The sequence below is a fragment of the Pinus tabuliformis genome, chromosome 3_2 (assembly GCF_031772625.1).
Source record: "Pinus tabuliformis cultivar Carrire ecotype Pingquan chromosome 3_2, CPIR1, whole genome shotgun sequence".
NCBI classification, from domain to species: Eukaryota; Viridiplantae; Streptophyta; class Pinopsida; order Pinales; family Pinaceae; genus Pinus; species Pinus tabuliformis.
Genome location: NC_142302.1, coordinates 648,704,966 through 648,720,952, shown reverse-complemented (window position 1 = coordinate 648,720,952; position 15,987 = coordinate 648,704,966). Strand labels below are relative to the sequence as shown.

Sequence of the window (15,987 nt, the reverse complement as noted above, 5' to 3'; positions counted from 1 at the left end):
GATCTGGAATCCCACCACATGGACTTGATATGTGTCGACGGGTGACCCAATGTAATGTACCATCATGATGTCATTTGAGGCCGAGCATTTAGGATAAGCAACGGTTGCAATCACAGTGTTTCATCTTTATTGCAATATTTGTTTAGAATTTGATGAAATCACAAATTTAAGCTGTAAATTAGTTCAAAAAAAATTAAACAACAAACATCAAAAATTTGATAAAAATTATGTCCTAATTGCTGCCAGTAAAAACCAAAAATTTATGACATGATTCTTACCCGATAAAAAAACCTCCAAAATATATAAAATTAGACAACATTGTTGCAATATCTTCTCATTTCCTGAATGATATAAAATCAATTTGCATGATTTAGTTTTTCAACAAATTCATTTTCAAAATATTTTACTCGAAATTTCTCAGTTATTTCTTGTATTGATTTCATTCTAATATGACCTGGCTTCATTTTAGAATATTATTTTCACGCACAAGGAAGAACACTTTGTGCTTTTATTGTGCGATAATACTGTGCAATTAAATTTTGACGAAGTCAGGAACACGACAGATGGGAAACCATAATTCCTTTGTGGCCTTCGAGTTAAAATAATTTTTGGGGTTCTGCGCTGCAAGGAATTCTGATTGCATTCCAGTTGTAGATCACATGCACTCATGCACGCAGTGATAACGTCGATACGTTCGTTGCCAGATTCTAGATTTTGAAAAATTTGATGCAGTGGAAGTGAATCAAAATCAATTATTTCACCCCAAGGCAAGCCTTATTTAGCATGTTATCGATACAAGAGAGAGGGGTAATGACAAATGACAAACCCTATTGTGGTTGTTGCTTTTCAAGTTAGGTGATTTGGGGTTCTGTTGTGAAAGGGAAGTGGCCACATTTCTATAATTTTTTATATGAGTGTCCCAATTGTAGCGCACATGCACTCGAATTAAGTCAAAGTTGATGTTTTCACTACACCCCTTTCAGTGAAATTTCCATATCCAGAAGCCCTCATTTTATTTTAATAGCCGATGTAGCCGGTGAAAGCATGATGAGGATTTTTCCTCAATACAATTATTTGGATAGTATCTTCAGTCCAAAGGGACTTCTCTCACATCTCCTCCATCGCGACAAACATCCAGAGCTTCCCATCCCCCAATTTTCAGATCCATTTCTATTTTTATAGCAAGTAGCATTGGCATACCCAATGCCTGCATCCTCCTTTTCTCCAAACGCATTCTGAAATTCAAATTCGGCGTTTTCTCCTGTAAATATGGTTCATGCTTCCTCCTCCTCCTCAATTGTTGCTGGTCTCAGCTATGATGTGTTAATCAACCATCATGGCGAGGACACGAAGAAGACCTTCGCTAGCTATCTCTACAGTCGTCTTCTTTCACAAGGATTTACGACCTTTTTAGATCAACAAGAACTGCAAGAGGGATTCCATTTTCCTTCTCAAATAGCAGAGGCTATTGGAACTGCTTTGGTCCATGTGGCCATCTTTTCCCCAAAATACGCAGAATCACGATGGTGTTTGGAGGAGCTCCAACTCATGCAGAAATCTGGGACTCCCATTATTCCGATATTTTACCATGTCGACCCTTCTGAGCTTAGGTGGGCACAGAACAAAAGTGGAGTGTATGGTGATGCCCTGCACAATCTCCAAATGAAGGAAATAAAAGACACTCAAACTCGTATGGTTGTGCCATGATATGACTTCGTCACCATTCAAAATTGGATTAATGCTTTTTCCAGTTTTTCACACATAAGTGGATTTGATCTGGATGACAAGTTTAAAGGGTAACGCCTCCAACTCTCTCTCTTTGGATACAATACATAAAGTATAATGGTATTTTTTTAATTAATTATTTATTTAGGTTTTTTTTCCCAAAAAACATACTTATGATGATCAAAAAGTATAATCTCATTTATATAGGGAGAGTCTAAGAATCCTCATTGGTTGAAATAAAAGCATCATTAGCACAAAACTTTAAAGCCCCTACAGATCTTCAGCTGAAAGTGGCAGAGAGACCTTAGAGCAGACACTGAATACACCCCCTTTCTCCCCAAAAAATAAAAAAACAGTGCCCAAAAGAGAAATATAGCTACAATAACCAAAAAAGAGCCTTAAGATAGAAACAAAGTTTAAACCATAGTTACACGGGTACTGCTCCCAGGCATTGGAGAGCACGTATCCGAAGCACCTCGCTCCTGGGATCTTGGGAGCTGATCGAAAACGCTCCAAAACTACCAGGAGCTTCAACGGGTACTTTAGAGCTTTTCGGAAGCTTCACTGCAACCGATTTTTGACATTTTGGGAGCTTCACTGCAATGAATGAGTGCAAACTTAGGTGTATTTGATGTTGCCAACTTGGTTGTTGCTTAAACTGAAGGAATTGTGTGAAGGGAAGGGTATGCGGTTGGGTTTAGATTTGGACATGGGTCTGGAACTAAGACAAACAACATGTTTATGGAAAGCCCTTCTATCCAAATGAAGATGAGGCCTTTGGCCAATCTTGATCTTTGTCATTGGAAAGTTATTCATTCTCCTCATATACTTAGATGGCAAATGGATATAAAAGAATTTAGGAAGATTGTTGGCCACTAGCAAAACCATCATTATAGTCTGAGCTGAATAAACAAAAGATGGAATACTAAAGAAAAAAAAATAGTTGAAATTATGAAATATAAATATTATGAAAAAAACAATTTTTAATTTAATGTTCATATTTATTTAAGTATAAAATATACATTAACTTGGAAATTTATAATTTTATTCCACAAACTCTTTTTAAAATAACTTTGGATTTAAACTCAATTGTTTTAAGTTTTTTTTAATTACTATATATATATATATATATATATATATATTTCTTACCTCTATTATAATTAGATGTAATATATATAATATTGGTGAGGTTACATCAAGGAAGAATTGAACCAATGACTTAACATATATCGTTGCATGAAATCACTTAATAATCGAGTAATAACAACCTTTTTCCAGTTTGGGAGTTCTGCATGTTTCTTTGCTGGGAAGGAATTTGATTGAGAAATTGTTGATGGATTAATATTTTGATTTTTTTTTTTTCCAATGTTTCAAAGTTCAATCTTTTACATGTTTCTTTGCAAGATGGAATTTGATTGGCAAGTTTTAGATCGAAATAAATAAATTATTTTATTTTTATTTTTAATCTATATTAAATTTTAATATATTATATTATTGCCACTCCCAACTTAACATTTCCTGTAAATTTGGGCAATACTTGTAGCCATGCCAGATACTCGTTCCTGCATATTGGAAGTACCCACGTATAGGAAACTTATGCAACATAGGTTTAAACCCTCCTGGCCAGATTCAGTCACAATACATAAACCTGCATCAAGACTCAACCTTTTTAGAAAGAGGATCAGCTACTGCTTTGTGTTCCTGGAAAACGCCCTTGACCTTAATGGCTTCGAAAGCTTCTAGGAAAGCCTTGATCTTGTTCTACCAAGATTTGAGCCAAAGAATCTGAAGTTTTGATTTGCAATTAAACAAATCCACAGTCTCCAAAAAAAAATACTTTTTATGCCTGTGAGGAGAGCAGCTTTCATCATTCCCCATAATGCTAGAATTTTAGCTTTGTAAATGTGTTAGAAAACCTGCACAGATGAATCTAGCTATTAATGGTTGAACACATAGCTTTGCAGAGAAAAAACACTAAAAGAAATAGAAAGAACAAAAAGAATTATTGATTCAGAAAATAGGTTACAATGCTCATGATATAGCATCACTGGGTGAAGATCCCAAGGTAATGCGCCATAGCAATGATCAATGAGAGGACTCGACACCTACAACAAGTTCTGGAGAGAACTATCTAGTTGCGAAGTGAAAGGAGGAGCAAATCAGGGAGTAAATCATGCAGAAAGGATCTTGCATGTAGTCCCATGCATGTATGGACAGTCAAAGGCGCCAATCTGTTGAAGATTCCAATGTTGAAGCCTTGCATGTAAGTGAATGCTCTAACTAAGTGTCTGCATGTGCCAGTGATGAAGGTCTTAGGTGTGTAGTACCTCCAACAACCCCCCTGAACACCACTATGGGGAAAAATAGAAAATGGGCCTTGGCAACTAAGGCCAAAGGTCCACCAAAATACAATGCAATTTGTACTAAAATTGAGGAAAGAGGGAAAACCTCGTGGGAACCCCCCCCCCCCCTCTCAAAATACAATGTAATCAAAAGAAAAGAGGAAGAAGATATAGTTGCTAAGAAACTATGTCCTTCACTCCAAGATGATCGTGTAGAGAGTGAGACTTCTGCTTAGTGAATGTCTTGGTGAAGATGTCTGCACTTTGTTTTGATGAAGGACAGAACTGCAAATCAATGACCCGATCATGTACTAAGTCTCTGATGTAGTGCATATGGATCTCTATGTGCTTCGTCTGTTGCCGCTGTACTGGATCCCTGCAAAATTTGAGAGTGCTCTAGTTGTCACACCAGATGATAGTGGGCTGGTGGAACTGGATGCCCAACTCAATGAAGAAGTGTTGTATCCACAGAGCCTGAATGGTGATGTTGACTACTCCTCTACGCTCGGGCTCAGCTGAAGAGAGAGCAATAACAGCCTGCTTCTTGCTCGACCAACAGATAGGGCCAGACCCTAGACTAAGTGAATATCTGGAGGTGGACTTGCACTTGGCAGCTTTCCAGTGTAGCTCATGCGGCTCCTGCATGTATCTGGAAACTGCCCCTACTACATATGAGAGATCTGGTCTGGAGTGGGTGAGGTACAGTAAGCTCCCCACTAGTTGTCATTAGAGAGTACTGTCAACTAATGGAGTGTCACCTCCATCCTCAAGGCGGACCCCAAACAAAAAAGGAGTGGGTGCTGGATTGCAGTTATTCATGTGAAATCTCTCAAGGAGATCCCGTGCATACTTAGCCTAAGAGAGTTTTATGCCTGTGGCATCCTAGCTGATCTCAAGACCAATAAAGAAGTGTAATGGACCCATGCCCATCATCAAGAACCTATCATGTAAGGTCCTCTTGACTGCAGCAATGGTTGAAGCCGAGCTGCCAGTGATCAAGAGATCATCCACATACAAAACTAAGATATGAAGAGAGTCATGTGTCCTGAGCATGTAAACATTCGGATCAGACTTACATCTTTCGAAGTTTTGTGATAAGAGAAAAGAATCCATCTTCGTGCACCAAGCTCTCGGGGCCTGCTTAAGGCTGTAGAGAGACTTCTTCAGTCTACAGACCAAAGATGAATCCTGAATGAAACCATGTGGCTGCTCCATGTAGATCTCCTCAGATAGGTCTCCGTGAAGAAAGGCATTCTTCACATCCATCTGATGTACATCCCGCCCCTGGGTAGCCGCAATGGCAAGTGCAAGGCATATGGAATCCATCTTTGCTACTGGAGCAAAGGTCTCATCATAATTAATGTCATGCACTTGCTGGAAGCCTTTGGCTACTAGCCTGGCTTTCTGTCTAGTGATTTTCCAATTTGCAGCACTCTTAGTTCTGTAGACCCATTTGCATCGGACAAGTTTCCTTCCTGAAGGAAGGGGGACTAGATCCCAGGTCTGGTTCTCTAGGAGGGAGACGTACTCCTCCTCCATGGCAGACTCCCAAGAGGGATGCCCAACAGCCTCAGCATAAGACTGCGGATCAAAAGACTGAACCAAATGACAATGTCAAGACAGTGTTGGTTCAGTGGCAGTGAGGGCAAGGGGAGGCTCAATAAACTCTGAGCTAGTCCTTCGTGGATCAGAATTATCCCCCATAAGACCATTTCTAGCAGCTGGGTGATCTTGTGCATATATCTCACTTAAGCTCCTCGTTCTCTGATTTATGACAGGGGAAGTTGATTCACTACTGGAAGCCCGATCTGGGCTTGGATGTGGATCATCATATGCATGCACTAGATTTGTATCTGAAGACTCTATCTCTGCATCTGTAGGCTCTACCTCGGCATTTGCATGCTCTACCTCGGCATTTGCATGCCCTGTATCTGCATCTGAGTGTACTGAGTCATCCTCTCAGTCATGAGGTATTTAAAAGGTGTCTGCATGCGGCAATTGAGGTGCATGTGAGAGACTTTCCTCAAATTAGACACTTCACTCAATGATGAGCTTGTCCATAGAGGAAATCAAGAGTCGGTATCCCTTCACACCATTAGGGTATCCAACAAAGATGGACTCAATGCTCTGTGGATCAAAACATTTCCTCTTTTCAGAGGGGATCCTGGCCCATGCTCAGGAGTCGAAAACACGGAAGTGGGTGAACTCTGGTTTAGTGTCGCTCCAAGCCTCAAAGGGGATCTGATCCTTGATAGATCTATGAGGAGATCTATTGTGGATGTAGTTAGCACAATTAAGTGCTTCAGCCCATAGCTTATGAGGTAGTGACTTAGCATGTAGCATGCAGGAAGCCATCTCTTTGAGAGATCGATTCTTTCTCTTAGCAACTCCATGCTGCTGTAAAGTGTATGGAACTGTGTGCTGCAACTGCATGCCAGACTCAAGGCAAAGGTTCTGAAGTGCTATGCTAACATATTCCCCCCCCCCCCCCCCCCCCCCATTGTCTTTACAGAGGGCTTTGATCTTTCTCTCTGTTTATGTCTCAAATAGTGCTTTGAAATATTCAAAGTGCGCAGATACTTTAGATTTGGCCCTGAGAAGATACACCCAAGTATACTATGAGAAATCATCAAGAAATGTAAGCACATACCTTGCTTTGTTGATGGAAGGATGAGGAAAAGGCCCCATGATATCACTATGGATCAGATCTAGAGGAGAGGATGCTCTGTGAGTCTTGCCGGTGTCAAACTTTTCTCTAGGATGTTTGCCAAGGACACACCCTTCACAAACTCCTTTGGATAAATTGATATTTGGCAAGCCTTCCACCATCTCATGCTTACTTAGTTGCTGCATATACCTGTAATTTAAGTGACCAAACCTCTCGCGCCAAAGCCTACTACTATCACCAGCATGTGTAAGCAATAAGGAAGATTCAGATTCAATAAATTCAGAAAATGCATACAGTCTAGCTCCATTGTTTACCTCACCGGTTACAATTTTGGAGCTGCTATGTAGGTCATATATGTTCACTACATCTGGAGTGAATTCTTTCTGGTGTCGGAATGAGTGATTTGATAAACTGAAAGCAGGTTTACTGAAAGTTTTGGAACATGAAGCACATCTTCGAAGCTTCCATGTAAAAGTTCCACTCTACCTTTTCCAGTGACCTCAATAGGTGACTCATCTCCCATGAGGATGTGACATCCTTTACATGCATCCAAAGAGGAATAGACTTCCTTTGCAACAGCCATATGATGTGATGCACCAGAATCTATAATCCATGCATCAGGGGAAGAGTTAATTGCAACTAAAGCATGGAAATTGTTACCTTTTTCGTGTGGCGGATCCTCAGTTTTCTTCTTGGCGCCCTGAGGGATGTGGTCCCCAAGGTTGTGCTTCTGAAGGATTTCTGCCATTTGGTAAATTTGTTTCTTCATGCAAGAGGATTACGGATGGAATCCTCAGTGAAAGTAGGGGCATTTGTCTCCTTTCTTCCCTTTCTCATTTCTGGAGCTGGAGGAGTCATTGAAGGGCTTGGTTTACCCTTCCTTCTTTGGATGGGAATGTGATTTTCCCTTATATTTTTGCTGCTAATTTTTTTGATTGAATCAGATCTGTGATTTTTATTGTGGCTGTCATCATGCACAGCAAGCACATGCACTTTTGGAGGTTTAATTTTCCCCATGCCAATGAGTTTATCTTGCTCAAAAGTGAGGGATTCCATGTACTCTTTGAGAGAAGGCATAGTGTAGGATTTACCTGTTGTGAGCCTTACTGAATGAAATGTAGATACAAAGACGGAGTATTCTAGTTCGAGCTTTGACATAATAGAGAGAACTTGGCGACTCTCCTCCTTGGATTTTTCAATTTCACAACCCTTGAGTTGCAGCAATAGATCATATATTTGGTGAAGAAGCCTTGAATTCTGTCATACTTTCATGGATCCAATGAGAGCAACTCCACTTCGAGTAGATGTCCTCTCATCTCATCCTATTTCCCGTAGAGTTCTTCAACCTTTTTCCAAATCTCATTTGGAGTACTGCAGGCAGATAGATGAAACTGCAACTCTGGGGAGATGCACATGCATATGGATCCATGTGGTTAAGGTACTTGGATTTCTCTATGGCTGAAGTGGGTTCCACTTCGGCAACCATGGTAATCCTGTACAACCCTTTCTGACGAAGGTATTGAGCCACTTGGTCCTTCCATTCATGATAGTTGTAGAGTGTTAGGATTGATGCTTTGGGAAACTCCATTTTTCTGTCGATCTTCGATCTCAAAGCTGTAATACCTGCAAAGTAAAGTACTGGTGCGTCTTTTATCTAGCAACCTGTGGGTTTTGATACCATGTAAATGTGTTAGAAAACCTGCACAGATGAATCTATCTAGTAAAGGCTGAACACACAGCTTTGTAGAGCAAAAACACTAAAAGAAATTGAAAGAACAAAAAGAATTATTGATTCAGAAAATAGGTTACAATGCTCATGATATAGCATCACTGGGTGAAGATCCCAAGGTAATGTGCCATAGTGGTGATCAATGAGAGGACTCGACACCTACAACAAGTTCCGGAGAGAACTAGGCAGTGGTGGAGTGGAAGGAGGAGAAAATCAGGGCGTAAATCATGCAGAAAGGATCTTGCATGTAGTGCCATGCATGCATGGACAGTCAAAGGAGCCAATCTGGTGAAGATTCCAATGTTGAAGCCTTGCATGTTAGTGAATTCTCTAACTAAGTGTCTGCATGTGCCAGTAATGAAGGTCTTAGGTGTGTAGTACCTCCAACAAGCTTCTATATTGGTGCCAGATCCAATACCAAATTTTCCTTTGAGGCAGTGATTGTGAGAGATAAACAGAACCCACAAGAAATGTCAGCACAACCCCATCAAAGAAACCCTACGACTTGTGATGAGGCCTCACAAAAGGAACTAGATTCTTGCACTTCTTAAGCTTGGGGGAACATAACACTCTATAAAAATTACGTAATTCTGGGGATACTTGAAGAGCATTAATCAGCTGGTTTTCTTCGTTTGTATAACCATCAATGTAGGCCTCTTTAACATGTACATGATGTTGTGCCTATTGTTTCGATTCCTTATTTTTTTATTTTGTTTTTAATAACCAGTGACGAGGGCAAAATGCTAGAGAAGGTCATCAAATGTGTAGTGGAAATATTGTCCACGAAGAAAAAGACACGATTGTATGTGGCCAAATATCCCACTGGATTAGCAGACAAGGTAAACGATTTTGAAGAAGTAGTAAGGTAGCATCAAACGGGAAAAGTCTAGATGGTCGGCATAGTCGAGTTAGGTGGAGTGGGGAAGACAACTTTGGCTTTGGAGTTTTTCAATAGAAAGTTTTCAGAATACAATAAATCCTATTTTTTGTCTGGTGTAAGAGAAAACGCCAAAAGCCCAGTACAGTTGCTACTGCTGCAGAGAGAACTCTTGAAGGGTTTAACTGAAACAGATCAGCATATAGATAACATCCATCAAGGTACACAGATGCTTAAAGAATTTATCTCATCTTCTCAATGTTTCGTAATTTTAGATGATGTAGATCTTGAAGGATAGGTAGATAGTCTCCTACCACCAGATAGAGATGTGTACTATTCGAATAGCTTAATTTTGATTAGATCTCGGGACAGAGATGTCCTCAAAAAGTCAGGAGTTGAAGAGATTTCCATTTATAAATTAACAGACTTGCCTTTCAAACACTCCCTAGAGCTCTTTTTCTCTTATGCTTTTTGTCAAGCCTATCCTCTCAAAGGATTTGAACATCTGGTAAATGAGTTTGTAGTGGCATTCCAGGGACTGCCATTGTCGTTAAAAGTGTTTGGGGCTCTTCTCTTTGTACAAAATGACAAAACTGTTTGGGAGGATACACTTTCCCATGTACATAAAGTTCCAAATGATATAAATAAGACATTGAAAATTAGTTACAATGCACTCCATGAAAAGGAACAACAAATCTTTTTAGATATTGCCTACTTTTTCATTGGAGAAAAGAGAGATAACACATTAAGAATGTGGGATGAACCAGGCTGTAAAGGATCGTCGAGGTTTCAAAATCTCGAAAGCAAATGCTTGGTAGAAGTTGACAATGACAATTATATACGCATGCACGATCACCTCAGAGATTTGGGACGAGAGATTGCCCAGGATACATTGTCGCGCCATCTTTGGCATCAAACAGAGAACATTGATACCTTTTTTCTGCAGCCATCTTTTGTAAGTCCTCAATCTTTTAGTGCATTTAATTAAAAAAAATCTATATAATTTCACAATTTTGATCATTTTTGGAAAATGAACAGGGATCCATTGAAGTGCGGTCAATTAGGATGTTTCTTAACAATGATACGAATTCCTATTCCGATTCGGGTAGTGATAATGTAGTGTTGTCATGGTGCAACAGGAGTGAGGAGTTGTTCCAGAACTCTGTGGTGAAGCTTTCCATCAGACTGAATAATAACTATTATCGTTTTCTTGGTATTGGTTTCAAAAAGGTACAACTTGTTGACAATGAGGGCATCTTTTGGAGTGCATTTTGAGGAGGGTCCACTCCCCACATCTAATATGGCTTGCTTGTTATGGGTGGCCCTACTCTTACCTGCCTTCCTAGATACCAATGCAGAGTTTAAGGGTTTTGAAGGTGAATGAGGGTATATTGAAAACATTGTGGCGAGGTAGATCGCAAGTAAATTTGAATTTGTTTGTTTTGGCAGTTGATGTTGCACCCTTCGACTCGAAACGAATTGTAAGAGTTCTCATTATGAGATTCATCTGCTTGTTATATCTTTTTTAACAGTTTAATCACATTTTGCAGCCGCTTCTTACGCCGCGGATCTTTTTAATAGTTTAAATACATTTTGCAGGCGCCTCTTTAGTTGCGGGAGTTAGAGATTTTTAGTAAAATCTCAAAGATCCCAAAATCCATAGGACAACTGAAGCACGGAATGGATTTTCTTCTACTATGGCCTTTTCCAAACATTGCCAAACATTGCCAGAAGAATTTTTTGATAGGAGGTTATTGAATGTTTTGGTGATAAAGGACAGCTCAGAACTAAAGGTGCTGCAGAGTCTTTCGGTAACTTGCGGAGCCTCCAACAAATGGAAAGACTGCCGGAGTCCCCAACAAATGGAAAGACTGCCGGAGTCCTTAAGTAATTTGTCGAGCCTCCAACAAATGGAAATTTGCTGAGCCTCCAATAAAAAAGAATGAATATTAAGTTATTAAGGAAATGACCTAGAACACACTCCTTAGAGTATTAAAAACAACCAAAAAAACATTTTAAAATAGATTAATAAAGAGGAAAAAAAATCTCAAATTATTATATACAACGATTTAAGAAAATCTCATCTATTTCAAAATTAACTAAAAAAAATAACTTAAAATGGATTAAGAAATAAAAAACACTACAATATTGAAATCCAAAGACTACATTTAAATTTTCATCAATCTTATAGGTCAAAGTTGGTAAATACCTAATAAAGAAACAAGAAGAGTAGAAATTTAGAACTACGAGAAAGCAATATTTGTCCCAAAAACTTTAGGTTGATTTTTAAAACATAAAATCACTTAAACATGCACCTATGTTAAATTATACATACCATTGTTGTGAATGAACGTATCAAAACAAAAAGAAGAATACATCTCCTCAAATAAACTTTAATCACGAATCACATCATTTTCTACCAATGTGATTATCAACCATTGATAGTTTGAATATGACAAGACTTTCCTTTCACACGAATCCATGGTTGAGCTCTCAATCAATTATATATTTTAAAGTTTAATGTTGTGTTATAACTTTAACTACAATGTTTGAATATGACAAGACTTTCCTTTCACACGAATCCATGGTTGAGCTCTCAATCAATTATATATTTTAAAGTTTAATGTTGTGTTATAACTTTAACTACAAGGCTCAAAATAACATATGAGACCCCAGAGAGAAAACTTATTTGATGACATAGTTGTGCAAGGAAGACTAGTTGACATTTTTCTGAAAGAAAATTTTATAAAAAAGTAAATGGATGTATTTACACATTCATCATGAGTAGCATTCCTATAAAAATCCATTAACTTTCATTCCAGCAAAATCAAACCTGACCAAAATCCCCAATAACATTAATGAGAACTCTACAAACTCACCACTTGAGTTGTAAATATTTGGTACTTGCGAAACCACCTAGTTCATAAGGAGTAAATTTTCGTCGAAAGGGTAAGAATTTTTCCCTTATCCACTCAACCTAATTCTACTGGATAGGAAAAAAAAAAAAATCATTTTTACATTCTATCTACTCACATATATAAAATAATTAGGTTAGGAAAAAAAAAAAATCATTTTTACATTCTATCTACTCACATATATAAAATAATTATGTTATTCATTGATTATTTAGTTCAACATAGTTTGTTTTACCTTCTACCTACTCACATATATAAAATAATTATGTTACTTATTGATTATTTAGTTCAACATGGTTTTATATATTAGTATAAAGAAGAAGTGTAATGGTTTTTATACTTAACCTCAAGTTACTAAGTATACTTTTTTAAATAAAAATAAATATTTTCTAAATAGAAAAATAACACTTTTTTAAATAAAAATAAAATATTACTGAATAGAAAAATGATATTAACCATAATGAAAATAAACAAAATAAATATACATATTAAGTAAAATATCAATAACATAATTTACGATGTGTTAGATTGGATTCATTGTTGATATATCATTCTCAACTAATAAGAAGGTGATGTGGTAAAAGCATTTTGCTCTCAGCCATCCATAAAATATGTCAAAAATACATAGAATAATTGAGAGTAAAAAAATTTCTTATATTTTTTACTTTTATTTATGAAGAAAATGTATAAATTTTATATTTTTTTAAAATATTTAATGTAAAAGTCAAATAAATTATTTGAATATCTATCTTCACCATTATGTTTCAATATTAACTTCATATATTTTATATAGAGAAGAAAAAAGTAAGAAAAATAAATATTATAAGTAATTAAAAGTAAAAAAAATCAAATACTTTCTAATCAAAGGGAAATGTGTAACTCATTCAATTCTTAACATAAAATTACCCTGATGGGGATGTTTATAGGACTTTTTTGATGAGAGTGCCACTAACACATTAGGTTTCTCCTCAGGTGGGTGTGGCAAGCGGTAGTTAATACTTGTGTGTTAACAAGTGTGCCACATTGAAAGATTTAAAGAGCTAGTTGATGGAGATGTAATGGAAAAGGTAAGAGCATATTGTGCGAGGACGCCAGGATGAGGCGAAGACAATACCATGGCCTCCTGTATTGTCTTCTTACTATTGGCATTTTTCTTTTGGTGGTGTTCTTACTATTGGCATTTTTCTTTTGGTGGTGTCGTTGCTGGCTCACATTTCTTCTAGTATGCATTGAGCTTACTTGGAGAAGTTTCAATTTGATTCCTTGGTTGTTATTAGGGTATAACTTGGGTTTGTGCGTTTTGTGCATGTTAGTGTTTGGGCCTTCGACATTGGGATTTCGTATTCATTAGGGTATTTTGTGGTTTGTTCCTTTTCTGGTATGTATTACGCTTCACATAGTGTTGGCAAGTTTTAGTTTCCCTGTCATGAATTTACACATTAATTTGTTGTTTTTAGGGCATAAATTTGGTTATCATTTTCTTTATTTGAAGGGGGCTTTGGTGACAAATTCTCAGTTTCGATGAGTAATTGAGGTGATTTGGGCTATGTGTTATTGGTCTCTAAAATTGGTAGCATGGTGTCTGAATTTTGTGATTTTACTTCTATGGTTCAATTGTAGTTGGTTTAGGGTGTTCATATTTCCTTTCATATTGCTTCATGGCTTGGGTATTGTTATAATTCCTGACTATCTATTCTGAGTCGTATTAAGTTTCCAAGGATTTCTCTTCATTGGGTTATGAATCTGAAATTTGTCGAACTTGATAATCTTTTGGGTTTTGGTCCAGTGCAGTGGTCTTTGGGCGATGATTTAATTGTTTTCCGGTCAGGCACTCAAAGTCTTTTGTATCGCTCTTCATCTTGTTTTTTAGGTAGAGGTATCATTAGTCATTATACTGAGTATTTATCTGCAACAATGATCATGCCTCCAAGGCAGAGAATGAATAGTCAGAGAGGTGGTGGCAGAAACATTGAGTATAAAAGGTTGCCTATGATATTGTTGCTACTGCATTTGATGCAGTTCTTGTGGAGGCGAGGAAGGAGATTCTAGTGTTGGAGAATAATGAGGCAGTGGATCATCCATACCACTATGACTCTGAATTGGTTGGGTAGGATGCAAATTGGTTCCCTACTCTTGGTAGATTCAAGCAGAGGAGGCTTCACTTCATGAGTTCTTTGGAATTAAATTAGCAAATGTTGATTATGTTGTGTCTCATCTTCAAGGACAAACAAGTGGAAAATTGTAATGTTTTCTCTTCGTTAGAGGACATTAAATTCATGCTTCGTAACCAAAGGTTTTGTCTACACAACTTCAACTCTCGTTTAGCACAGGTTGAAAGTTTCTTTGTGAGCGATTCAACATCTAGGGATAGACTCACTAACCCTCTGAGTAACAGTGTTTAGACACCTGGTCTAATTTCTTCAAATAATGACTAGTTTGATGCACTCAGGTATTTTTCCTTCCATTATTGCACATGTTCACTAGGGATGGCTTTCTGGGGATATTTAGTCACACTCTTCCTTTGTAGGCTCTGTGGGTCATGGGGATTCTATGGTTTTTGATATGCTAATGTGCTTGATTTAATGTTGGAAGTAATGTGTTTACTTTATTTTTGAAGTGTTGGCAATTGCTATGGTGGAGGAATTTGATACACTATTGCAAGGTATTACGCCTCAATTCGATGTCTATAGACTTAAATGTGGCACATTATTCAATCTCTGAAGCAAACATTTCTTATCTTTTTTAGAAAGAAGAAAATTGTGTATTAAGGCATGAGGTCTTTGTTTTCTCTTGATGCTACTTATTGCTAGTTTTCTCTACTAATGGGGGTTTCACCTGGAGCTAATTATGAATCCAAAACTATTCTCTATCTTAATCATGCTTGACGACTTATTTTCTGGCGTGTAGTTCTAAAATGGTTTAGTGTGCTTGGATGTAAGGTCTCTTTGGTCCAGTGTTTAATGGTTATGGTTTTAGTCTGTTGAGTAGTCAGTTTGCTTGGATGTATGATGTTTTTGGTCTAATGCTTAATGATTTTGGTATCAGACTATTGAGTAATATGAATTTGTCTCTCAATTTCATAAGGAGAGCAATATGGTTATGAGCATGGTGAAGAAGAACATGTAATACTTAGTTTTTTTGATATGCATTGTAAAGTACTTATATTAAAAATATATATATATATATTAACATAAAATTAATATATGACATATAAAAAAAATCTAATCCAATGTGATTTATATAAAAAATATTTCAATATGTAGAGCTAGGTATATATAAACTAGGTTGAGCCTAGCCCAGAGTTAATGTGTCTATTGGATGGAAGAACCAATGATCTACCCACTAGTGGGATTTTGATTCTACCTACTAGTGGGATGTTATCACTAGGATTGTGCTTAGTGTAGTTTGGACACCCTTTGGGGTAGTTTAAGTCTCCCAAGAGTGTCATCCATCATCAACTCCTCCCCATGGGGTTTGATCTTGGGAATTGGTGGGACTTAACCCCACTCAAAGCATCCCCGTTAAAAAAAAATAAAAATAAAAATAAAATGTGGAAAATGTGATTTTATAAATAAAATATTTCAATTCCCATGTTTGAGGTATATGTTTTACTGAGTTGAGATGTTATTTTAGAATCCATCAAATACAAGTTTAAGCTATGTGGTCTACACAATCCAAGTTTTAAGGTGTTGAATCTATTCATGCATTCAAAATTTTAAGTTAAACAATGA

The 15,987-nt window shown here is 37.3% G+C and overlaps 1 protein-coding gene across 1 annotated transcript; it reads left to right on the top strand.

Annotated features, from left to right (window-relative positions):
* The first annotated feature begins 1,269 nt into the window (after positions 1-1,269).
* On the top strand, positions 1,270-1,707 carry LOC149182304 (putative 2' cyclic ADP-D-ribose synthase BdTIR). Its single transcript, XM_089414522.1, has one exon. It carries the CDS (start codon positions 1,270-1,272, stop codon positions 1,705-1,707), a length of 438 nt encoding a protein of 145 aa, XP_089270648.1.
* The last annotated feature ends 14,280 nt before the right edge of the window (positions 1,708-15,987 follow it).